General features: G+C 59.3%; 2 protein-coding genes across 3 annotated transcripts; one reads left to right on the top strand and one right to left on the bottom strand.

Annotated features, from left to right (window-relative positions):
• The first annotated feature begins 1,898 nt into the window (after positions 1-1,898).
• Positions 1,899-7,317, top strand: MDK (midkine). 2 transcript variants are annotated; one of them, XM_068399380.1, is made up of 5 exons: positions 1,899-1,980; positions 5,520-5,603; positions 5,768-5,929; positions 6,038-6,199; positions 6,647-7,317. In XM_068399380.1, exons 2-5 carry the CDS (start codon positions 5,525-5,527, stop codon positions 6,670-6,672), a joined length of 429 nt encoding a protein of 142 aa, XP_068255481.1. In that variant the 5' UTR covers positions 1,899-1,980; positions 5,520-5,524; the 3' UTR covers positions 6,673-7,317. The 2 variants fall into 2 exon arrangements, with proteins under 2 accessions (XP_068255481.1, XP_068255482.1); XM_068399381.1 differs by having other exon boundaries at positions 1,933-1,980; positions 5,524-5,603.
• Positions 7,318-9,282: 1,965 nt separating this feature from the next.
• CHRM4 (cholinergic receptor muscarinic 4) lies at positions 9,283-18,677 on the bottom strand. The gene is made up of 4 exons (XM_068399537.1): positions 18,659-18,677; positions 17,543-17,596; positions 11,395-11,436; positions 9,283-10,760 (listed from the first exon to the last, which is right to left on the bottom strand). The coding sequence occupies exon 4, from the start codon at positions 10,753-10,755 to the stop codon at positions 9,283-9,285; it is 1,473 nt and encodes a 490-aa protein (XP_068255638.1). The 5' UTR covers positions 10,756-10,760; positions 11,395-11,436; positions 17,543-17,596; positions 18,659-18,677.
• Positions 18,678-25,039: the final 6,362 nt, after the last annotated feature.

Raw genomic sequence — 25,039 nt, 5'->3', positions numbered from 1 at the left:
CAGTGCCCCAAGGACCGGGCTCCGACTGGAGATGGAAAACGCGGAGCTGGCATGCCATGAATTATCTCGTGACGTTTTTAGAGGTAAAAAGCTCGAGTTAAGCAATTGCAGGGAAACGCACCTGGCTTGATCACGCCCCCTCTCTTCCCTCCTTCCCTTGGTATGAGGCCACTCTCTGCAAACACGGCGTTCTGCTCCTTCTTTGAGCTGGGGAAGGAGCTGTTCCCCCCCTGCATCCCTACACAGCCACTGTTGAGGGTGATGTGCACCAACACATCTCTGCTCTCCCAGCACCTGTCTCCTAGTCCTCAGCCCAAGGAGGCAACAGGAGGGATAATGGGAATGGCTGGAAACAGAGGAAGGAGTGAAAATTTGCACAGGGCTTTGCCGTACCTTGGGCTGCTCTGCCCTGAGGACCCCAGCCGGGTCTCTGGCTCCCGGCCAGAGGTGGCTGAGGAAAAGCAGCAGCGCTCACCCCACACCCAGCTCTTTCACAGCTCCGCCAGGCCCTGGTTTGCTCATCATTCAGACTTGCAAACCTGATGCCACTGAACCCCAGCCAAAAGCAGCACACCTAGGCCCTTCCCCTTCCTTTTGACCGTGAAGTTTGTCTCCACAGCTTTCTTCAGCTTTGGTTTAAAGGCTCAGCAGTGGAGGGCTGGGGAACTATTGTCTGTGCTACCTGTCCAACTGTCAGGACCCATTTCTGCACCCAGTGCTCAAAGGTACAGCCCAGCATGTCCAGACCCCTCACCACCCAGATCAGCACCCCTTGCTGTGTGTGCAGTGGGCAGGGGAGATGACATGTTCCCACGGTTGCCAGACCTCCTTGAAACCTCTGCAGATGTTCAGGAAACTGCCGGCAGGGTGCAAGTTAAATGCGGGAACCTCTCAGAAAGTGATTCCTGGTTGTGAAGCAGCTCATAAAAAACAGGCCCCCCCAACACCACCTGTGGCGGCCCTGCTCTCGCAGCCTTCTTCCAGGGTAAGGGTGGAAAAATGGCTCCGTTCCCCACCACAGCCCCATTCTTCTGGCATGACACTCGCCTTTCTGGCTGGTAACTCCAGAAGAGAGTTGGCTTGGCCCCTGACTCTCCTCACCTCATGAGAATAGGGGGTGGATGGGGGGATGCGAGCAGTCATGTCTGCAAGGTCCTTTCATCCCCTACAGGCAGTCTAATCTCGTATCGCTGCTTGGTCCAGGGGCAGGGCTGGGGAGACACCTGGGCCAGCATGAAAGTGATGTGCTTCTTCAGGTGCGGAGCAGGTACTCCCTCCCTGTACCCTCGCACGAGGGGCAGAGCAAGCAGAGAAGGGTGAGAAGGGCAGAGAGAGCATGAAAGGTTGGTCCGTGAGTGCCAGCGACCTTGATGAGGAAGGAGGCATCCGTGGAGCTGGCAGAGACACAGGGTGGGTCCCTTCATTCTGTCTAGCCCCAGGGGTGCCCCAGGGGCCATCTCGCAGCGGGTCTCAGAGCAGGAGCCCCAGGGGAGCCCTGCCCACGCGCGGCTGTTCAGCTTGCCCCCCTTCAGCCACTCCGCGACGCTGGGGCCCGCGGCCAGCTGAACCCCCACGGCTCCGCTGGTACCACGCCGCAGAGCCGGGAGGAAGGCGAGACACCCGGCCCGGGTCAGGGGACGCACGGGGACGTGCCCCGCTCCCCCAGCACACTCACCGGCAGCGCAGGGCCCGCCGCCGGCCCGCCGCTCCCCCCTCCCCGCCGGCCGGGGGCCAGCCTGCCCCCGGGGCCGCCCCTCCGCAGCCCGGCCGGCTGCCTTTGTGCCTGGCCGGGGTGGGGGGCAGAGGAGGAGCTTGAGGAAAGTTTTGGGCTAAAAAAAACACCTTTTATGCTGCCAGCCGAGCCCGACGTCAGGGGCCGCTGTGCGCTGCGCGGGGCTCCGCACGCGGCCGCCACACAAAGGCAGCGGCTCCGCACCGCGCTCCGCTCCGCACCGCGCACCGCTCCGCTTCGCACCGCAGGTGAGTGTGCCCCCCCCCGCCCCGGTACTCGGGGTCGGACCCCCACCCCAAGCCCCCGTGGACAGCCCGCCCGCCCGACGCCACGGGGATGGGCGCCTCCGGCAAGGCGAGCGGCGACCTCCCCCTCGGCTCCCCGGGGAGGCGGCAGTAATCCAGGCTGAGGGCTCCCCGGCGGGGAAAGGGGCTTTGCCGTGGTGGGGGACGTGGCCCTGGCCGGGGAGGAGCTGCGGGAATTGGGGCCGGGGTCCCGGGGGCGGCAGCGCCCCGGGTGCGGGCTCGCCCGCGAGGAGCCAGGGGAGTGCCCAGAGGTGCAGGAGGAAGGAGTTTGGGAGGGAGGCAGGACTCCTGCAGAGCAGGCGGGGGTTGAGGCAGTGGCCCGGGACCTTGGCCACCCCCTCCTTGGGGGGCACCCCACACCGGTTCGGGGAGGCGCGCTCGGGTGGCGGGGGATGCTCCGGCCGGGGACCGCAGAACCACCCCGGAGTGGGGCTCGGCCACTGCCAGGCTCCCCGCGGGGTGAGAGGGGAGAGCGGCCAGAGGGGAAGGGACTGTGCCGGGGTCATGGCACAGCATCTGCCCTGGGGAGGGAGCAGAGGGTAGAAGCGTGGAAAGGCGCTGCCTGCTCCCCTCTGCCCCATGGTGCACAGGCAGAAGGCAGAGCAAACCCTTTCCCCCTGTAGCACCTTCTCGCTGCAAGAGGAAGGTGAGGCCGTCTGCTGGAAAGCCCCACAGCCTTCGCGGCTCTGCTCCCCTCCAGCAGAGCCTCCTGGTCATGCTAACACCTTGGCTTATGGAGAAAAGCTCAGCCTCCCCTCTCCTGGCCTCAGAGAAACTCCTGCTGGCAGGGTGCTCGGTGCCCCAAGCCATGGGCTCCCCGAGCACTAGGCTCCCCGAGTGCTGGGCTTGCTGCCCAGAGGCTGGGGAGCAGCTCAGCCCTAGAGGGAGGGCAGCAGTCCTGCGCCCACCTCTGCCAGAGCCAGCTGCAATTTGAGCCAAGCTGAGAGGTCCCGCTGCTGGAAGAGGGGCTGCATGGGGGCTGACAGCTCAGCAGCTGCCCCGCTCGCAGGAGAGTATTGGGGTAGCAGCGAGGGGACAGGAGCTGGGGAGGATGGTGTGGCCAGCGCTAGGAAAAGCACTTGCTGGTGACACTGCCTGGCCCTGAGCGTGTCCAGAGTGGGGTCCATCGCCAAGGGGAGTTGGGCTTTGCTTCAGCATCACTTGGCTTTTTTTTAGTAGAGCTGATCCTAGGTTAGAGGAGAGAGGGGAAGGGGGAACCGGGACTGCCACCGTGCAGCCAGGCTCCAGGTTGCTCTGCTCGTGCAGCCCATTCGTGGGAGAGACCAAGGTGGTGTGAGAGCCAGCCGGGATCCGAGCAGGAGAGGAGCCAGGGCCCCGCAGGGTTGCGGGAGGAGCTGGGCTGTGCAAACACGCCTGAAGGCACTGGCAGCAAAGAAGGGATCATACTGTTTGGAAAACCGGTTGGAAAACTGCACTCCCTTTCCCTTACGAATATTTTAGGATGGGCCATGGCTGAAGGTCCCTGCAGACCTTGTGTGGGGGACATGGTGTGCTGGGCAGAGGCTGGGAGCGGATCCAGGAGTCCCTAGGGCTGTAGCTGGGCTGACCCTCGGAGCCCCCTCTCCCATCCCTGTGTGCACATGAGCAGAGCCCCACAGTACCCATTGCCATGGGGAGTGGAGGGTGTCCGTGCCCCCAGGCAAGGCAGGGGTGAGCATGGCAGTGGGATGCTGTCTGCCCTGGGCACTCAGACACCACATCTGCAGGACCTGAGCTGGAAGGCGCTGCGCTGGGAGGTGGGTGCAGGAGCACAGGGAAACACTCCATGGCAAAGGATGGAAAAAGTTTACAGAGCACCTGAAATCAGGGGGATGATGTGAACAGTGTGGGTGTCAGAGGTGCTGCCCCATCCGAGCTGCTGCAGAAAGAGGGGCAGGAGTGCCAGCAGCTCAGCTCAGCCCTTGCCTCGCCGTCTGTAACCCACCTGTCTGGGCTGAGCACTTGTCTCCTTCAAAGGCAGCTGGGTGGGAACGGCACTGAGCTGTGCCGTGCTCGGCAGGATGGCTCCCAGCCGGGCTGGGGAGGGGGAAGGCAGCTCTCACCCCCTCAGCTGTGCCTTCAGCCAGCCAGGCTGTGTAATTCCCTGTGACAGTTCAATGCAGAGAGAAGCCGGCAGCTTCACGGTGGCAGACGCATGAAAGGTGAGCACACTGGAGACTGAATAATGTGGGGAGCTGCTCTCTCCAGCACCCTGCCCCGGGAGCCTGGGGGCAGGGAGCAAACGCTGACCCTGGGCTCCTCCCTGCACTGACATCTCCCTGGACACACAGTGTGTCCCAACCTCTACAGCCTGGTCCTACCAAGACCATCATGGAGCCAGAGCAGGTGCGATGCATTTGCTGGCTGGCTGCTGCCACACAGGTATCACCCTACAAGGCTTTGGGGGAGCAGGTAAGGGGCCACCAGTCAGCTCTTGCACGTCTGCACTCCTGCTGGGAGCAGGAGCCGGTACCCCAGTGTTGGCAGTGGCATCCCATGGAGGCTCATGGTGGTAGCCAGAGGGGAGCTATCACCTGGCCCAAGGCCACTGTGGTGGGGGGTGGCAGGGCCACAGGAGCTGCACCCTTGTGTGTGTTCACCCTCGTGTGTGTGCACCCTCATCCCCGACCTGCTCCCAGGTGCGTGCACACACATGCACACGCATGCGCACGCGTGCATACTCCCCTCCTGCGAGCACGGGTGCTGTGCTGGTGGCTGCAGTGCCAGCAGTGGGCGCAGCTCTCCCCCTCCCTCTCTCCAACGAGCTCCCACGGTGGGGGGACTTTTTTTTTTTGGTGTTTAATCCACTGGTTTAGCTCTCTCGCGGCAGTGGGTTTGGTTTTGCTGGGCTTTTTTCTTTCCCCCTCTGGATTCCTCTGGAACCAGAGAAAGGTACCATGGCAGCTGCGCTCCCCCGGCCCCGGGGCTCTTTGGTGTGGGGTGGCATTCTGCTGGGTGCTGGATAAAGGAGCCACGGAGAAATACAGGGGGGTAGGGGCTGGGGACTGGCACCGGGAAGCAGAGCCCCCGCTGCCAGCATGTAGACAGGGGCTGCCTTTCTTTCCGGGGGCAAGAGCAGCACGGGCTCTGGGGCAGCCTGGTGCAGGGTGCCTCCAACCAAAGGGCCTTCCCCAGCTGCTGTGTGGGGTCCAGGGGTCCCCACGGAGAGCATTTTGGCCACACGCAGGGCAATGGGGGCTGCAGGGATGGGAACAAGCTCCCAGCCCAACGGCAACCTGGCCAGAGGCAGTTGCTGAGATGCACAATTAACCTTCCTGTTGCAGTTAATACACATGGTCTAACGAGTGTCAACAAGCAGGGTATGGGGGTGCACACACACTCACACATGCAGGTGCATGTGTGCAATGGAGGCAACTGCCGTCTCACTCCCAGGCAGGCTGCCTGCAGCCCGCCGGGCCCCCTCCTTGCTGCCGCATCGCACCCCGACCCCTCACCCGCCTGACCCTCTCCCTCCTCCCCAGGCAGGATGCAGGTCCGGGGCCTCCTCCTCCTCCTGGCGCTGATCCTGCTGGCCGCCGCCGCTGAGGCTGGCAAGAACAAGAAAGGTGAGGGGCAGCCCAGGGCGGGGGGCCGGTGGGGCAGGGGCAAGGCCAGGGCGGGGGGCCGGTGGGGCAGGGGCAGCCCGGGGCGGGGGGCCGGTGGGGCAGGGGCAGCCCGGGGCGTGCTCCCGTGTCCCTGCAGCAAGCACCCGCTCCCCCTTCCCTCACAGAGAAGGCAAAGAAGGACAGCTCCGAGTGCGAGGACTGGCGCTGGGGGCCCTGCGTCCCCAACAGCAAGGACTGTGGCCTGGGCTACCGCGAGGGAACTTGCAAAGACGAGAGTAAGAAGCTCAAGTGCAAGATCCCCTGCAACTGGAAGAAGAAGTTTGGAGGTGGGTGCGTGGCAGCGGGGTGGCTGGGGACCACCCTGGGCTGGGTGGCCGGGGCTGGTGCCCACGCCAGATGCTGGCCGGCTCTGAAACCTCTCCCCTCTCTTCCAGCTGACTGTAAGTACAAATTTGAGAGCTGGGGGGGTTGTAGCGCTCAGACGGGCGTGAAGACTCGCTCCGGCATCCTGAAGAAAGCCCTGTACGATGCCCAGTGCGAGGAGATTGTTTATGTCACCAAGCCCTGCTCTTCCAAGATCAAGTCGAAGACCAAAGGTCAGTCCCCACCACTCCTGTCCCCAGAGGGGTCCTGCTGGGACCCCAAGCAGCAGCTCTCCAGGGGTAGCTTGGCCTGTTGGGGTTGGGGTTGTGCTTTGCTGGTGGTGTGGGGGATCACATAGGATGCTCTTCCCTCTGCATCAGCACATGTGACAGCCCCGAAGTCCACCTGCTGGCTGGGTGGCATGCAGTTGCTGCTAGGAAAAACCCTGGTCCCCCACTGAGTCACCATCAGCTTCGGAGGGATGGGGATTTTCCCCTCTCTGCAGTGGGGCTGGTGCAAAACATGGCTTTGCGTGGTGGCGGGAGACTGCCTGTGGGGATGTGCCCCCTGCGCTGTGCCGAGCCGGCCGTGCTGGCTACATCTGCCACAGCAGCGCCTGGGGGATCAGTGAGCTGCCAGTGGATGCACTAACTCTTGTCTCCTGTGCTTCTCGGATGCAGCAAAGAAGGGCAAGGGGAAGGACTAGAGCGGGAAGCCAGCATTCTCGTCGGCCCCTCAACATGGTGCCCACGGGGCTGGATGCCCAGCTGCAGCCGGCCCACACTCCAGTCTTCCTCCTCCTCCTCTCCTTCCTCCTTTCCATGACCTCCTCTTTCACTGAGATGCCTTGTTTTAATTGCTAGTGTTGTAGAGAGCAAATCCACCTGCCCCACAGGAGGGGCTGCCCCCCTTCTCATCGCCACTGCGTCCCGCTCACCTCCTCTCAGCTGGTGTCAGGGTTTGCTGGGATGCTGCTGGAGAGCTGGGATGGGAACACACATATTTCCACCCTCCGGCACAAATGAGTTGCCTTTGGTGCATCCTTTGGCAAGCCTGAGAGCCTCCCCGCTTCTCCTCCATGTACCTGTGCTGGAGGGAAGGGCTGGGTGTTGAATGCCCGAGTAACAGGGTCACTCACATGCCCCTCACTCATGTGAGGACTGCTCTCAGCTCGAGGGGCTTCTTCCAGCATCCCTTCGGCCAGGGCAGGGGTTTCCTGCAGCAGCTGGGGAAAACAAAGCCACCGTCCCCAGGAGCCACCGCGTCCCCCCTCCTCCATCACTTCTGACCGTATGTGTCGATGCTGGAGCTGCAGGCCCTCTGCCTTCGACACACCAACAAACACTGGTGCTGGGTGGGAGCTCTCACTTCTTTTGGAAAATGGGGTTTGTTTTCTTTTCCAATAAAAATCTTTTTAAAAAAAAAAAATCTCTGAACCTACCTGTCGTCCCTACCTGGTGCTGCTGTGCTGGAAACCCCAGCAAACCTCAGCCTGCCGACCCCACTGGGACCAGCAGTGCAGTCACCATGCAGCTGGTGGCGGTGGCCTGGGAGCCATCACATGTGGTCCTGGAGAAGGCATATGGGTCAGACCCCACGGCCTCTTCCTGGCAGCGCTTTGGGCTGTCCCCCTCACTCTCGGAGGGAAGGATGGGGCTGCCACCCATGCGCTGTAGGAAATGTCACCAGTGGGTGACACTGGGGAGCTGGAGAGGAGTGACAGGGTGACGACTCATTCATTCACGCTATCACCGAGGTTGGTTTCTGGTCCGAGGTCTTTATTTGTCTCGGGGTGGGTTGGGCTGTGGTTGTAACAATTTAAAAAAACCCCAAAAGCCCGCCAGGCATTTTGGGCACCGCTATGTGAGTTACCCTAAAGGCAGTGGAGGGGGGGGGGTCCCCACCTGGGCCAGGGCAGCCTTTCTCCAGGTTGCACAGCATCACCCTGGCATGGGGACAGGAAGGACATACGGGCGTGGAGTTTGCCAGTGCCAGCGTGGCCCTGTCCCATCCCTTGGCTGCACCTGGCCGTGCCCACCAAGGCTGCAGAGACCCGGCTTTGGCAGAAGCTGAGGAGCAGCCCAGGGTGGTTGGGGCTGCGCACACAGGTGGGCTGGGCGGGGGCTGGGACACTGGCTGAAGCCCGCATGCTGAGGGCTCTGCCACAACACCGACGACAGGGTTACATCCATTTACAAAGCTCAGCTAGCTGGCTCTTTCGGCCCCCCTGGGGCATCCCCCTGCACCCGGGCCAGGAGTGGGGCTGAGGGACACTGCTGTCCTCTTCCACACCCAGAGCCATGCATCAGACCTCCCGCACCCACCATGGGGAGAGCAGGGACCTGCTCATGGTCCGGATGAGACACACAGCACCTCAGCCACATTGCAGACCCTCTTCCTGACCCCCTCCGAGAACCCCCGCTCCCCCCGTCCCTCCCAAGGACAGTTATTTTCGCTGGCACTGCTGCCGGCTTCTCAGGGGCCATGTTCCCCCAGGGCCATGGAGAGAAGTCCTGCACCACACCACTGCTTTTCTTTGCAGTCTTAGTTTCCATCGTTGTAGGAGGCAACTGGGTTTCATACTCCTCACCCAGGAGTGAGGTGCTTGGTTTGTCTGTCTGTCCAGCCAATTGCTGGCTAAGGACAGAAAGGGCATGAAGGGGAGAGTGGAACCAAAGTCCAGGGAAAAATACCACCCCCGGTCCAGGGGTGAGGATGTACGATGGCGTCTCCCAAGGGAAAGGAAGGAACTTGGCACATCTGCTAGGGCACAATCTTGACTGCCTCGGGAGGGGCCTGGCTGGGCCAGCAGGACCCCCTGTGACCATGCCCGAGCCAGCTTTGTCCAAGATGGCTGGCAAATGTTTGGCCCTCGTTTCTTTTCATTTCTTGGGTAGTAAATGGTTTAAAACCCTATCGAAAGCATCCAGCATTAGGCTGTCTGCATGCAGACAAGCTCTGGTGCCCTGGAGACAGTCAACCAGGGGGAGAAGAGGTATCCAGTCTTAGGACAAACACTCATGCCATTTGGCCAGCCTCTCAAGAGCAGGGAGCTGGGGAGGGCTTCTGGTGACCACATCTCATCCTCTTGCCTCTGGCTTTCCCGCTGGGTCCCCAGGCTAGTCCCCAGGCCTGTGGTGACTGAAAGGAGCTGCGGGAGGTGCCTTGGACCTTTGTCAGCATTGCATGAAGGGTATCATCTGCACTCACTGCACAGTCTGCACTGTTGTGAGTGGGGAGCAGAGGACCCTCCCTGGCAAAGGAGGCAAAGGGAAGGGCTTCTGTAACGTTGCTGAAGTGGTCCCTGAGTGCCAATTTATCTGGCTGTGCCAATGTTCCTGTACTGGCACGTGAGAAGATGCTTGAAGGTTTTTTTGAAAGTGGCATTGCAGAGGGCATAGCAGGCTGGGTTGATGGTGCTGTTGACGTAGCAGAGCCAGTAGCCGATGGACCACACGGTTTCAGGTACGCAGGTCTCACAGAAGGTGTTAATGAGAACCATCACATTGTATGGAGTCCATGTGAGTATGAAGGCTAGCAGGATAGCAAATATGGTGCGGGTGACTTTCTTCTCCCGAGCTGCCATCTGGCGCTTCTTCCGTACTTGGCTCCTGGCAATGCTAGCAAACTTTCTGGCAACGTTGGCTGGGCGGCTGTTGGCCAGGGAGTTGTGGTCAGAGGCTCCTGCCTTAGCTGGGACGATCTCAATGGCGGTGACGCATTCGGTACCAGTCTGCTTGGTGACGATCTTGATCTTGGACCACTTGGAAGATGGATTCACCCGGGGGTGGGATGGGGTCTGTCCTTGCCCTGCTGGCAAGATTTCTGCCGTGGGCTTGTCTTTTGTGGTCTGGGTCATGCTGACTGTGCTGGACTCGTTGGAGGTCTCCTTCTCCTCCTGATGGCCAGTGGCCTCTGTCTGTGCTGAGGGCTGGTCATCCACTTTCCCATTCCTCACCTCCTCCTTCACCTCCATGGCCCTCTTGGGGGAGTTATTGTTGTTCTGTTTGACCAGGGGGCCCTTGAAGAAGCTGAGGGACTTGCCTTTCCTCTCTTTCCTGCTTTCAGGCTTGTGCCTCCTCACCCTGCTCCTGCTGGCCAGGGAGATGTGGATATACAGCACCGTCATGATGACCACAGGCAGGTAGAAAGCAGCGATGGCCGTGCCGAAGGTCACTGCTGGGTTGGAGAGGAACTGGATGTAGCATTCCCTCTCAGGGACTGTCCTCTTGCCCACAATGAACTGCCAGAACAAGATGGCAGGTGCCCAGAGAATGAACGACAGTATCCACGCGGCCGCGATCATTAGCCCTGCCATCTTGGTGGTCCTCCTGGCTGGGTATGTCAGGGGCTTGGTGACACAGAAGTACCGGTCAAAGCTGATGATGAGTAAGTTCATGACAGAGGCATTGCTCACCACGTAGTCCAGGGCCAGCCACAGGTCACACACCACAGCCCCCAGCGGCCAGTAGCCTTTGATGATGTAGACCGTGTAGAGGTTCATGGAGAAGACCCCGATGATGAGGTCTGCGCAGGCCAGGCTGAAGAGGAAGTAGTTGTTGACAGTCTGGAGCTGGCGGTTCACCTTGATGGACAGCATCACCAGGATGTTCCCCACCACGGTGACGAGGCTGAGCGAGCCAGTGACTGTGGCAATAAAAACCAGCTCCACTGTCTTGTAGTACGTGGGAGGCTGGATGGCCACCTCAGAGCGGTTGCCCAGGGTGAAGTTGTCGAAGGTCAGGTTGGCCATCTTCGCCTGCCAGGGCTGAGCAGAGATGTTGTGCATGGGGTCTGCAACAGGAGCAGGGACAGAACAGGAGAATATTATACCTGCTGGCCCCGTGTGTGTCCAGCCACAGCACCATGGCCATGGGCTGTTGTAGCTTCACTGCATCCCTTCTCCTGCTTTCTGTCCCTCCCTTCCCACCTCCTGCTCTCACTGCACTGCTGCTGCCCAGCCCTTTCCTGAGCTGTGCATGAGGACCCCAAGGCTGCAGCAGGGGAGCAGGGAGGGCAGAGGTTGGGGAGCACACTCCAATACTGTACCTTAGCTGTCCTCTTGGAACATCAACACTAACGAGCTGCAGAAGTGGCATGTCCCTATCTGTAGGCTGAGCCGTACAACATGCTGTGACACAGCCCTGGGGATGAGGAGCGGGCACTGCCTGGGGGCTGCCCAGCCCCAGCGCAGGCAGCCTTGGCTGCCTTCTCGGTTTCCCAGGCCAGCACTCCTCTTGGCCAGTGCTCGAAAATCTCCTTCTGCCATTGCAGCCTTCACCCCAGGACCTCTTTGAAGGCACTTTTTGTGTCCCATTTAGCAATGGAGACACATGTCCCGCTGGCCTCCCCGAAGCACCTCCCCAAGAGGGGGTTATCCATAGGCAGAGCACTCCGCAAAGCCCGTGCCGTGGCTCGCACAGCTCACCTGTGTCTCTGGCAGCAAACAGCTCCTTCTGGAAGATGAAATCTGGGACAGGGAAAACAGCAAGTTATGCTACAGCTTCAGCCCCAAGGAGTTCATGCAAGTCCCACAACGTGTTACTGCTGGGCACCAACCTTTCCAACAGAGGTGGCCTGGACAAAGGGGTGACACTGCTCGGACGTGGATGCAGACAACCCAAACAAGGCTGAAACTGGGTAATTTGTCTTGGCCTGGTTCACAGCCCAGCCCTGACAGGCACGGGAGAGGGAAGGGGCAGCATGGGTGCCATCAGCCAGCAATGCCGGGAAATGCTGGCCCCTTTCCCCAGTCCCACATCACACTGCAGCTGCAGCCACACCGGCCGTGGAGACATACGGGGTGAACCCAGCCATCTCAGCCTGCTACAGGGAATTATTTATGAAAGGCAGCAAAAATTATGGACAGAAAGGCTGCCTTCATCCAACCTGAGATGCCTGCGGTTAAGCCCCCAAGGTAAGAGGAGAATCAACTTTAAAAAAAAAAATCAATGAACCAAAATTGATGCGTTGTGATGAAGGGTAATTTCTGGGAAGGAGAAGCAAAGGCGCTGGGGGAGGTGGGCTGGGCAGAGGAGCTTCCCATCGGACCTGCCTCTCCTACATCACCCAGGCCCCCAAAACAGCTGGGCCTTCACCAGCCTCATCCTGGGTGCTGGGGGAGCCCCGACCCCCCAGCCCAGCAAGGGCAGCCTCCCCAGCAGCTCCACTGGGTCGGGGGGGGAGGGGGGTGTCCTGCCCGGCTGCCCACCCAGCCCCATGGGTGCTGTGCCGGTAGCCCAGCGGGAACTGGCACAGTGGGCGGGCGACCACGCCGGCGCGCGCAGCAGGAGCACTTGGCACGGCGTGCCTCTGCAAGCTGCCTCGAGGAAAGACACCGGTTCCAAAAGCCTGGGACTTGTGAAGCTGATGTTGCTAAAGAGCTTGGCAGGCTTTGGGATCAGTTCGTGTTTTTAAAGTCTTTTAAAAGCAATGTCCTTGCCTTTCGTTTGTGGTGAGGGTAGGAGATTTCTACCATCAGCAAACAGCCAGGGTTTTAATATAACTGCTTTTTAAAGAGATGCAGATCTGAGAAAATGGAAGCACGACTGCTGAGATGCTAAACCCGGGTACCAACATAGCCATTAAGGCAGCTTCTGCATTAGGGAGGCTACAGCTGCGATCGCGGCTGCGGTTGTCTTATATGCGCAGGGGAAAGAAGTGGGTGTGGGCCAGAGAAATGCCTCTGTACTATTATCCTCTGAGCCTGTTACACGTGGCCCATTAAGACAAAGTGCTTTGAAAAGAAAGCAACACCCTTCGGTAGACACTAAATGCTAAATAGTGATGGGGCGAGGAAGCCCATGGGCACTGCCCAGCTTTGCCCCGAGCTCCACACGCAAGGGTGGCAGCGAGGGAGAGGAGGAGTGGTTTCTGCTGCCGTCCTTCCTGGGAGTCCAGCCAGGGGTGCGAGAAGAGGGGACAAGTGTACAAAATTACTTAAAAATAGATAATCGTGGTAATTTGGGGGTTGGTTTCAGTACAGTTGAAATGAGTTTTAAATTCTTCGCTTTGATGACACGGGGAGATTTTAGCTGTCGTTCTTGTAACAGCTAATCAAACCGCTCAGACAAGCCAGCAATCAAGCAGACATCTACCCCGGCTCTTCCAGGAAGAATTTGAAAATCTTGAAAACAAACCTTTCCTTCCTCTATGCTAAAATGAAGGTTTTGTTTTTTCACTTTAGCTCATGAACCAGCACCCTCTTCTAAGTGCATTCCATCAATTATCAGCCTTGACAGAGACTTGCGTTCTCAGTTGCCCAAAGTAAGAAAAGTCCAGCTTGTCCCACTCCATAAAACCATTTGTACAGGCCACAAGATACGCAGGAGGAGGGGACTGGCACAGCCCCACTCGCGGGTCTCTGGATGCCACCCAGAGGTTGTGCGGGAAGTGGTGTGCTGAGACAGGAGCCACTGCAGCCCCAGGGTGAAGGCTTAAACCCGTATTTTGAAAATGAGCCTTCACTGAAGGGCAAAAACAAAGCAATATCTCCCGCTTGAGGGTAGGAGGGGGAATGAATATGGTTAAGGGTGTGAAGATACCTACAGCTCTGATGTACAACCACATTACAAGCTGGAATACGTGTACACCACTCACCCTCCCCTCAGGCACCCTGGCTATTTTCTGCCATGCCCCAGCCTATTGGACATCCCTTCTTTCCCCATCTTGTGCTCTCTCCATCCCACCATCTCTCTGTTCTGCCCCGGACACCCTCTCTGAGCTCACCGGGACAGCCTGACGCTGCCTTTGCCTCCTTGAGCAGGGCAGCAGCGCAGTCCAGAGCTGGGAGCAGCCCAAGGATGCTATGAATTTGCCAGGTGTCGGAGCGGCTGACCAAGCCATGCATCATGCCTGCATAGGCACTGGGGATAGATCCTGCCATTTGCCTTTGGGATGGAGAGCACCCAGGCTGTGCGGGGTGGGGGCACAGCCCTCGGGCAGCCCTGTGCCCCCAGGATGCGCCCGAGGAAGGAGGGAGCACGCAGGAGAGCTGCGGTGCTGCAATGGACTCACCAGTGTGGCTCCATCTCCACTCTCATGCCAGCCACATGCCTGTCCCAGAGGCTGTGAAGCCCTCCAGACACCAAGGGACCTCTTCAGGCCCTGGGGTCTCCCCACTAAATGCCCTCCCCATGCCCCCCAGTGCCAATCTCTCTCATCTTGCACCTCTAGGAGCACATTTCTCCTCTCCCTCCCCTCACACCCCCTCCCACCCCATCCTACATCACCCTCCCTGTCTCCATCCCCTTTTGCCCCCCCACCTCCATGCTGGCACTGCAGCTAGGGAGGAGACACAGCTTTGGCAAAGACCAGAGGCCACTTTAGAAGGGCTCCTGGGGGCTCCTACCAGCAATACCAATTGGCTTTTCAGCCTGAACATGCCAACCCCTGTCTGCGGTGCTCAGTGGGTGCTCTCCCAGACCTGCTCTCACCTTCCAGCTACGGCAAACTCCATCACCAGCTTCCTCTCTCCCTAGGACTTCTGGCAGTGATCTATGGCTGGTTTTCTCCTCTCCATCGAAGCCATTGGGAGCCTCCAACTCTTCACCGATAGTGTCTTTTGGTCTAAAAGTTTCTGTGGCCACTGCAGTGCTCAGCAAGCGTGTCCTCAAGACAGGGAAATGCTTTTCCCTTCCCACCCAACATCTTGCATGTTATGGGTGAAGACACAAGGCACAAGAAGCCACAGATCCAATCAGAGAAGGCTTTAATTTGGGTGAGGTCCACCTATTTTGGGCAGTGGTTGGCACAGCAGGGTCCCCATTGCTGCCTGAGATTGTGTGTGCCACCACTGTTGAATGAGGAGACAGCTCCAGAGCAAGAGAGCAAAGCCTGTCCTGCCCACCCCTCCTCGGTCACAGGATGACATCCGAGGGCACGGTGGAAAGCCCCTGCTATCTCCTTGCCACACACCTCGTGTGACACTTCGGCAAGCCTTCCCAGCCAGTCAGCCCCTGCAAAGTGCCTTGCAGCCCATCGCCAGGTAGGAAAGGAGAAAGCCCTGTCATGGACTGCTGATGGTCATCCCCTACCCAAAAAGCCTGCACTGGCTAGAGGCAGGTGCTCCACTGGGTGCAGTTAGTGACTGAGCACCTGCAGAGCACTCAACCCATGTGGTACAGAGGGTCTGGCTCCCTCCTGCCCACCCTCTCGTTCCCTGCATGGCAGGAGCTGGCCACCCTCCCCACCGGCGTGGTGAAGGCAACAGGAGAGGCCGGTATGATGCCCGTGTGATGGTGGCACCTCGAGCTGTGGGATGAACTCCTTGAGCAAGCAGCCCTACTGCTCCCAGTGTCCCCTGCCTCTGCTCCCTGTTGCGCACAGCCTCCCCGCACCCCTCCATGGCCCCTGTCCCTCACGCCACCACCAGCCGCCCCTGTCCCTGCTCCATCACTGCCTCCTGCCCAGCCCCATCCTCATTCTTGGGGTCGGGGAAGCAGGGGCACGTGGATGCAGAGCCATGTCTGGGCCACGTGTGGCTTGAAGCGAGGTCTCTGGGAATGAGCAGGGCTGTGTGCGCACCCAGCATGCTCAGCAAGCATCACCACCAGGAACCAAGCCCCATGCTCACATGCCTGGCAGGGGAAGAAGAGGTTTGTAGGAGAAGCACAGGAATTAGAGAAACCATTACTTTCTCAGAGGCTTCCAAGTGTGAGCTGCTCCCAGAGCAGACGGCTTTTGCTCTGCAGGGTTTGCAATCAGCCCCTTGGAGGAACAGCAAAGCTGAAGATACCCAAAGCCCAGAGGGCTCTCGCTACAGCAGGGATGGGGTGGCCGTGGCTGCCAGCTCCTGGCTGGGTGCACTGTGCTGGGCTCGGGGCACTGCCTGACTCCAGGAGGGAGGGAAGCTGGCCCCCTCCACCGCAGGGACATCCCAGGGGAAGGCACACGTCACCCTCTGCTCCGGCTGCAGCCAGGGCACATCAGCTCCAGCATCGCCATTGGGAAGAGCCAGGCCAGCCTTCCCAGCCCCACTGCCAGCCCCTTGCTTATTTCAGCCTTCCTAAAAGCAATAAGAGGGTGAAAATCTTAATGGGATTAGTTCCGTCTTGTCAAACTGTTAATGTGATGTGGGGCTGGGCAGTCAGCGCAGCCACAACCAGCCGTGGGAGAGGAGGGAGGGAGAGGGAGAAAAAAGAGCGGAGGGATAAAAGATGTTGAACGGGCACTTATGTTTATGGCTTGTGCGTGTCTGTGACATAAAGGGAAGGGGTGTCACTCTGCGGAGGGATGACAGTTTGTGGTGCTAATTGCATTATCTAATAGCCATTAATTAGTTCCTGAGTCATGGTACCAGTTTACGTCTAGTGAGGGTTTGTTCTTGTTGACAGTTTCACACCCCTCAAAGAGTGTGAAAATAGAGCTCCTAGAAACCAGGAACAGGCACCTTAGAAATACAACATATGGGGAGAAAATCAAGGGGGGCCCTGTGCTTGGCAGGGGAGTCAGCCCGAGTTTGCCCTGTTGGGGAGGGCTCTGGCGGGCTGGTGCCAGGCTGCTCCCGTGCCTCCGCATCGGCAGCGATGAGGCCAATAAACCAACCAGGAAAACAGCAAGGAGGCGAGGGGCCAGCGGGATTTGCTGCGTTAGGATGGCAGGGCTCCCTCTGCCCTCCCGGCTCCAGCTGGCGGCCGCGCTGGCACCCCTCCGGCACAGGGAGGGTCCATGGGCCCCTGAAGTCTTTATCCTACTCCAGACATCTGAGCCATCGCACTGGAAGAATTGCTCCTTGCCAGTAATATATGGGGTTGATCTGGGCATTTTATTTTTCCATTAAATAACTTATTCCTCTTTCTTCTTCTGCTATTCAACCGGTTCTGATGACACAAAGCAAACTCCTCCATCCCCACAAGCTGGGAGTCTCTGATGGCTTCTCCCGGAGCCACCGGAGAAGCAGCGAGCTCACAGCAGCGCAGGAGCTGGCAGTTTTTGGAGGGAGGTGAAGGGGCTGGAGAATCCCCCCTGAGCTTGGCATGTGTCGTGCACCAGGTTTTGAAAATGTCCTGTGTCTGGGGCCAGAAGAGAGTGCTGCAGTCACCTCGCCTGACCACCTGCACCGAGACAGCCAGGAGCCTCCCCTGCCTTCGCTGCTGCTTGTAACTAGGTGGTTGTAGCTGGGTTTCAAAGAAAAACCACGGCACCCCTCCAAGGCGGCGTGCACCCGGCCGTGAGAAGCGCTTGCAGGTCAGAGCTTGGCTTACGAGCTGCCCACCTAAGTAGCGCCCAGCCCAGCACACTCATCGGCACCCCACAGCTGGCCCAGCTGCACCCCCCTGCCCAGCTGGCCCCCAGTGCCTGCCTGGATCCCTAACGTGCCCTGTGTCATACACAGCTTGTAAGGGGCCACACACCATCTACCCCCAGCATTACCAGGCAAGAAGCGAATCAGAGAGAATGTGGGTTTAAGTGGTTAAAAGTCACTCCTATAAATAACCTTCCAGCACGCTGGCTGCTATGACAATTAATTAACCATCTGTCACCCAATTATTAGGCCCAATAAATAACCTATCATCAGTGGAATGCTAATAGCGAGAGCACCCGGCAAATGCCATGCAACCCAACCCCAGCCTTACCCTGCTGTGCCCAGCCCACGGCTCCTGGGCACCGGTGGCTCCCAAGCAGCTCCCGCACCAGCTCCGGTGGGCAACACCACAGGGGGAGACGGCTCACTGTGGGGGCGTCCCGCAGCGGGGCCGGGGGCTGCTGTCCCCACGCTCCTGTGCCCTCTGCCTTGGCCCTCGCAGGGCTGCGGCTCTGGGCTGGTGTCAGAGCTCAGCCCATGCCGGTGAGCCAGGAGGGTGCTCGGCTTTCAGCTGAGCCTGGGCTAGAGCTGCGCTTCTCCCCCACCGTCTACTGCATTAATGCTCTCTGCCTCAGAGAGATGCTCACGTTCTTTTATATCTCTGGGCTGAAGCTTTAATAGGACCCAGCTGTTTCGAGGCATCACAACAGAAAGAACCCCGCTCCAGCCACAGGTCCGGCTGCCAGGAAGGGCTTTGGGCTCAGACAGCAGTGGGGAAGGAGGGCGAGGACAACGGAGGATGACAAGTGGCTGCCTGGATTAGCTGGGCTCTCCCCAGGGAGAGGTTGGTGGCTGGGATCAGACACCTGTGGGAGAGACGGTGCTGTAGGAGGGACTGGGGACAAGGGCAGGGAGTTGCAAGACCCCAGATCTGGTTGCTTAGAAGAGCAGCTGTTCCTGCCCCAGGGACAAGGACAGGCCATGCTTGGGGATGGCAAGGGGGATGGACTCAGCCCCTCTTTGGGGACACCAGTTGCAGGGAAGCCGCTTCACCCTGCCACTGGCCCTGCAGAGCCATGGTTGCCCACGCCAGGCACCCGCCGCCCACCGGGGGTGCCAGCCCACCCCAGCCCCCCCAGGAGCCAGGGCTGGCACTGGGTGAGGTGGGGGCTGGCCCCCACGCAGAGAGCAGCAGCACCCTGCACTCGCCCTCCTTGCCCCTGGGATACCCACGGGCTGTGGGGTGGGGACGCAGCTCAGGCAATGAGGGATGCGGTGTTGCGCCTGCAGAGCAGAGCTGTCAGGAGGGCAGGGGGGAGCTGTGCTTCTCTGTAGCAGCTCGTCCCAGAGCCAAGGGGCCACAGAGGAGAAAGCGCCAAGGTGCTCATCTGAAATTTTAAAGAGCAGGCAATAGGAATGAGAGCCCCTTGCCCTGTGGAGCAGGGCGAGGCTCTGCGGGGCTTTGAGGGGACAAATAAGCTGGGTAAGCGATGGGTGAGAGCTGATGGAGGGGACTGCCAAGGGCAGAAAATTGGGGAAAAGAAAGAGCCCTGCAGGGTGCATGTGGATGTGACAGAAGAGAGCCCTAGTCCCAGGGACAGACAGCAGAGGGGAATCTTTGGGGTGGTTAAGAAAAAGGAAACCAAAAATATTAGATCCCATTTGATCACAAGGCTTGCCAGAGGGTTTGGCGTCGGAGGTGATGCCTGGGCAATGGGACAGAGTGAAGGGCATGCCCCATGCCCAGGGCATGGGCAGGCAGTCCGGGAAGTGTGGGGCCAGGGGAGGAGATCAGGGAGGAAATCCCATCCATGGTGAGAACAGAGGAGGGAAGGGACAGGGAGAAAGGGGGTGGGAATAGCTTCAGGCTGCCAGGGTGGGATTACACATCTCCCCTGCAGAAGAGCCCTAAGAAACTGAGAGGAAGAGACCTCACGCAGAGACGCTGCCTGCAAATCTCTCCCTGCTGCCTTCCCTGGAGGCTCCCACCAGGTCCTGGCTGGGCAGAGCGGGAGCCGTGCTGGGGCTGGAAACCTTTGTGGGCTACAGCCCTCCTGCTCGGGCAGCTCAGCTCCACCTAGGAGTCACCTCTCTCACCGCAGGATGGTGGTCCCCAGCCTGTCACTGGGGCTGTCCCCAGCCTACACTAACACCACAGACAGCACCCTGCAGCACTGCACGGGGGTTTTAGCCACCTCATTGCCTGTGGCTGCACATGGTAGCAGAAGGTTTCATGAGCTGGGCATCACTTATGGTTAACCTGAGCTCTGCAAACAGCCTAGAGATGATCGTGCTAGATGCTGCTCCTAAGCTCTGCAGAAAGGCAGACCCAAGCCCAGGCAACTCATGTCTGTTGTCAGGCAAGGGCTGATGCCAGTAGGGTTTCACTGCTCCCCATTCCTCTCTGCACACATGCGTGCTTTTTTTTTTGGCTTTAACTGGGACTGCACATGATATAACTGCTGGCGGAGCCAGGATCCAAACTACCCCAAAGGCACTAGAGATAGTGAGATGCAGGGTACGCTCCTTCCCATCTCAGTCATGCAAAGATCCCACACGGATGCCTGTCCCTCTGCGGCAGAGCCAGCCTGCCGCGCTGCCCGGGGGGGTTCCCAGCTAACATCAACATTGAGAGGGTTTGCGAGTGAGGGGCCACTGAAGCGAGGCGCCATGCATGCCTCTGGAGAGCCGCCCCATGACCTGGAGTGGACACCAGGGCCTGGGACATCGTGTTTGCAGGGTGATGTTTTCAGACCTCAGTGTTGCACAACTGGAGCTTTGAGTTTCCCACAGAAGAATCAATCTAATTCTGCTTAAAGAGCCTCAAGACTTTAACTCATTAACCAGTCAATGCAAACCAGCTCTGCTGCAAGACTTAAACCTGCAGACTACATACACTTCACCCCTGTCCTCTAGACCCTCCAGCTGAGGCAGTTGATGCCAGCCCCCGCTGCCTCCTGTCCAGCTTCAGCAGTGCCAAGACATGCTGCTGCTGTGACCTACAAGCTCCAAGGTGCCATAAAATACATCGTTTTAACAGCAGTTGTGGTAGCAGAGGGGCGGCTTCTCCACCTGGTTTTCTTGGCTAGAGGAGCGCAGCCTCTGTGTCTTGGTACCACGTGATAGCTCTGGCCAAGCCCACTGTGTCCAAGGAGTGAAACTCCATGGTTTACACTGAGTCCTGCCTTTAAAGGGCAAACATCCCAGCTGCTGCTCTTCCTGCGCCAGCTGACCTAGGATGAAACTCCTCTGCATGGTTCCCCATGTCCCTCTCCAGCCTTCTCTGAGCCACAGAATCAGCTTCCGGGGTGGGTGCGTGTCCTCTGCACCAGCACTTCTCAGCCTGCCTAACGCTGGGGCAGGCGGGGACGGGAAGGGGACGGGGCACTTGGGCATCCCTGCTGTTGCCTCATGCACTGAGTGGGGCACGAGACACCAGGGCAATGGGGACAGGGTCACAGCAACACAGGAGGGTCGGTATCTCTCTCACGGCTCTGACTGGCAGAATGTCCAGCAACGGTTTCGGGGATTGTCAGAGGGATGAAGCTCTGTGCCTGCAGCTGCTGCTTTTGGACGCTTGGACAGGCTGGTGAAGTTAATTTTGTCGGCAAACTTACACTTTACAAGGTATAAACTGAATCTCTGTTTGAGTTCCTCCTCCATGCAGTGCAACCTCTGGGCTGAAGGCACCTCTGGAGGGTCTCGGAAGCAGCTCTGGGGTGAAGGCATGAGCAGCTGTGCCCAGCATGTGAGGGGTCGGGATGGGGAGCATCTCCAGCAGAGCCTCACTTGCCAATGGTCACTGTGCTGGGGGACTCAAGGTCTGAAGCCAGGTCAAATGATGGTGTCCTGGCCCAGAGTCAAGGCCCAGCATGACTGGCGCATCCATCCGCAGGGAAGGTGGGATGGATGCCAACATACACACAGGGTGGGGACACTTGAGTGTTTGCCGGGGGGTACAGAAGCTGGTTGTGTGTCTGCTGATAAAACCCTGCTGCTAAACTTTAAGGGGGGGTCCTGTAGGCGAGACACCCTGCACTGTGCTCCTGCACCAGCGAAATACTGGCGTAGCGGGCAAGCCTGCCCAGGGAGCACTCACCCCAGATTCATTTGGCCAGGAAATGCCTGAGTCCCCCTTGAAGCTTCAGCAAATGATTTTGTCTGAATTCAGGGCAAGAGCTAACCTCGGTATGTTCAAGGGTCTGGATGCAGCGGGCCTTTCCCGGGCCTAGAGGGTTAAAGGGATATCATGGTGGGCAGTGCTCTCCCTGGAATGGTCTGGGCTGGCACGGTCCTCCACTTGGCTATGAGTTAGATAACACACCCTTTTAAGACCCTCACCACCGGCCTGCCGGGGGTCTGGGCAGAAGAGCACGTGAGTCTTCCTAGAAACTGGTGGCTGTTTTCTAACTGGTCGCCCAAATCCCTCAGAAGAGGGATGGCTTTGGCGTGGCTCCAAATGCCAGCTTGAAGAGGCTTCAACACAGCCTGGGTGCTGAGCCCCACTCCTCCAGCCCCTGGCACACTTGTGATGGGCGCTGGTGCTAATGTGGGCTAAGGAGAAGTCAGCAGGAGATGCTGGGAGAGTGATGAAGAGAGGAGGGGAAGTAGGTGGGAATGGTCTGGTCCAAACTTCCACTTCTTGGTTGCGCCAGGTCCCACAACCTTGCTTCTTCCCAAAACACGTCCTTCAAATACACAGTTTGAGAGGCAGCCCAGAATGGATGCTGAAATGCAAAGCAAACCTCCTCCCCTGGCTTGCTGGAGAGCAACAAGGCCATAGCCCCGTGCCAGATCAAGCAGAGACTGGCTCAAGGACAACGCCTGCTTCTCCAGAAGATGCCCATCTAAGCCCTGATTTAGTGTGCCAAGGAGAAAGGGGTCAGCTTGTGCACATGAAACTCTTGCTGTGTGTTCGTGCAGGAGGAAAGAGGAGCTGCGTTTGTACAGAAAGCAGCAGCCCCTTGCAAACAGCCTCCATTTCACTCTCCTCTCACTATTGCTCTCTCCGCTGCCTTGCAGAGCTGCGTGTGCCACCTCAGCTGGGCACTCACCAGCCCTTTCCTTCTGTGGGTGCTGCTGGCCAGGGCTTGGCAGGGCGGGCAGAGAAGGGCTCCACAGTAAAGACATGCTAGGGACTTCTCTGCATCATCCACTCGTCCTGGTCTCACTATTTCTATTCCCTGTTTTTGTCTTTTTTTCTTTTTCCTGGGGAGATGTTTGTCATTTTAATTAAAAAAAAAAACAACCAACAACACAAACCCAACCATGACAAAATCTGATATCTATAGGATCCTCGTGGGGACAGTTTAAAGAGAAAAACCATGCTCTTTCTGCAAACTCAGAGTACTTGAAACACAGCATTAATTAATCATTTCAGTTCATTTCCCTTCTATGAAAGAAAACAGCCTGACCTGCTGAGACAGGTATGCCCCTCCTGTGAATAAACAAACCGCTTTTACCGGTAGCCCTCCTCCTCCCTCTCCCACCAGCTTCCCGCTGCCCACTCACCAGGTCACTCCTGGGGCTGCTGCTGCTCCGTCCAGCAGACCCGAGAACTTGCTGCCGGCTCTGAGCAAGGGCCCATTGGCTTGGCTCCCACAGGAAACAGGGGCTACCGCACACAGGGACACCACCCCCCTCCCAGATACCTGCTCCTGTCCCCACCTTCCCCACCCAGGGCCTCTGCCCACTGGCCACCTGCCTGGCTGAGGGCTGAACCAGGGATGGGTCACCATTTCTTAGGATCTCTGTATGGGTGAAATCGCCCCCTCAGATTGCTGCTCTTTGTTGGGATGCCTCACAGGGGCCTAGTACAGGCTGGAGGGCAGCAGCAGGTGCTCAGATCACAGAAGTCAAGGCAGTAGGAAACAGGAGGTGATGCCCAGCAGTAGTGACAGCGAAAAGCATTTTGCTGTCGCTTGTGATTTCAATGTGAGCGTTGTCACTGGTGATGTTTCACTGAAAGCCTGAGCTCTAGGACCCTGGCATCTGAGTATTTTGATAGTGCGAGCATCCACAAGCCACCCTGCTGGGTGGGTACCAGCCCTCCCAGCCCCTCTGCTCATCCTGCAAGTAGTAACAGCAGAAGCAGAGCTGCCCTCAGAGATCAGCAGGGAGTCTCCAAACGCCCAAGCAGAGCCCACCACCTTTGGCAGCTGCCAGCAGGGCACAGAGCTGTTCCTCAGGTTGGTAAGTATCTCCCTAGCCTTGGACTTTGCAAAGACCAGCTAGAAAACTTGGCCACAGCACAGTCAGAGGGGTTGAAAGCAGGACAGAAGAGAAGTCAGCATTGCTTCAATTTAAAAAAAAAATGACCAGAATTGTTCCCTGATTTGAAGCCAATGTCATTATTTTGGGAGAAAAGAAGGGTGGGGCTGCCCGATTCTTGGCCACAATGGGCCATGGACAGCCTGGGGCAGCTCTGCATTACCAGCAGGGAGGGCGCAGCAGGGCCAGCAAGGGCTAAAGGGTAGATGGGATCCCCACCTTGGGAGGGAGGGGGCAAGATCTGTCCTCCTTTCAATGTCTAACCTGGCAAAGGGCTCTGCGAAGAGGTGGGGGGACTTCTGCCTAGTCATGTCCTGGGAGGTGGCCACAAGGGCCAGAGGGGTTTTGTCCAGTGTGGGGGCAAAGTATCCAAAAGATATGGGATCTTGTCCCTGCTGCTCTTGTTGGGATATAGAGGGAAGCAAAGAAAGCATGCATGCAAGAAGTTTCCTGCCCAGAAAAAAAAAAAAAACCGAAAACCCTCCTTCCAAGAGGAGGTACCAGGGGAGCAAATAACCCCCCGCCCTGGGTCCCCCGGTGAGGGGGTGTCTGCCCCCGGGGGTTCTGCACACATGCTCGTGGCAGGGTGCCAACAGGGCTGGCTCCGAGGCGATAAGAGAGACCCGAGGTGCCTTGGACCACGGATCCCGGGGAGCAGTGTTGGTTTGGATGGGAGCAGGGAAGGGGGCTGCCAGACCTCGCACGGCTCCACACATCCCGGGGCAGTGAACCAATGTGGGGGTCCCGACCCGCGGGGCACCCCTGGGGTTCCCCGAGGGACGCAGGAGTGTGGGAAAGTTGGCAGAGAGACACCCCCCCATTCCTGGGGCGACTGGGTGCTACATCCCGTGGGGGTGCGCACCCCCCCCCTCCCCATGCACCCCAAGGCCATGCTGCCCTCCTCCCACCCCCGCAGGGACTCTCCGGGGTGGGGCCGCGGGGATGCTCTGCACCCCCCACCCCCGCCCGCCCCCCGCACACGGAGCCCCCGAGCAGCGACTCACCGGGCAGCCCCCGGGGCGCGCCGCCGCCCGCCGCCGAGCCGTTCTCAGCGGCCATGGTGCAGCGCCGCGCACGCCGCCGCGCCGTCGGGGCCTCCGGCAGGCATGGCCCGGCCGGCTCCCGGCTCCCGGCGGCGCCGTGCTCGGCGGAGGGGCGGGGAGGGGCGGGGGGAGAGGAGGTCCCGACGCTGCCGGCTCGGCCCGGTCCTCCCCCCGCCTCCTCCCTCCCCTGCTCCCAGATGTGACGCCCCCAGATGTGCTTCACCCGTCCTCCCCCCCGCCTCAAGGACGCACCGGGGCGGGGGGCGCACCACGACGTCAGAGAGCCGCGGCCAACCCCTCCCCCACGCTGTTCTCCCCCTCCCTCACCCCCAGATGTGGCTCCCCGCCCCCGCCGGCCAGATGTTGAGCTGCGGGTCCCCCCGTCGGGCCGGCGCGAGCGCGCCCCTGCAGCACCGCGGACAGCGCCCCCGCCCGCCCCCGCCGCCGGGAGCCCCCGCTGCCCCCCGGCACCCACGGCCCCGCTCGGGGACCGGCGGGGGGTAAGGGCCGCTCCG

Source organism: Nyctibius grandis, chromosome 4 (assembly GCF_013368605.1).
Source record: "Nyctibius grandis isolate bNycGra1 chromosome 4, bNycGra1.pri, whole genome shotgun sequence".
Taxonomy (NCBI): Eukaryota; Metazoa; Chordata; class Aves; order Nyctibiiformes; family Nyctibiidae; genus Nyctibius; species Nyctibius grandis.
This window is presented reverse-complemented; position numbering and strand designations above follow the sequence as displayed.

Bases quoted from the DNA above. Each gene is read 5' to 3' on its own strand.
- MDK (XM_068399380.1), top strand. From the start codon at position 5,525: ATGCAGGTCCGGGGCCTCCTCCTCCTCCTGGCGCTGATCCTGCTGGCC. The intron at 5,604-5,767 runs GTGAGGGGCAGC...CTTCCCTCACAG, and splicing joins GGCTGGCAAGAACAAGAAAG to AGAAGGCAAAGAAGGACAGC. The intron at 6,200-6,646 runs GTCAGTCCCCAC...TCTCGGATGCAG, and splicing joins GATCAAGTCGAAGACCAAAG to CAAAGAAGGGCAAGGGGAAG.
- CHRM4 (XM_068399537.1), bottom strand. From the start codon at position 10,755: ATGCACAACATCTCTGCTCAGCCCTGGCAGGCGAAGATGGCCAACCTG.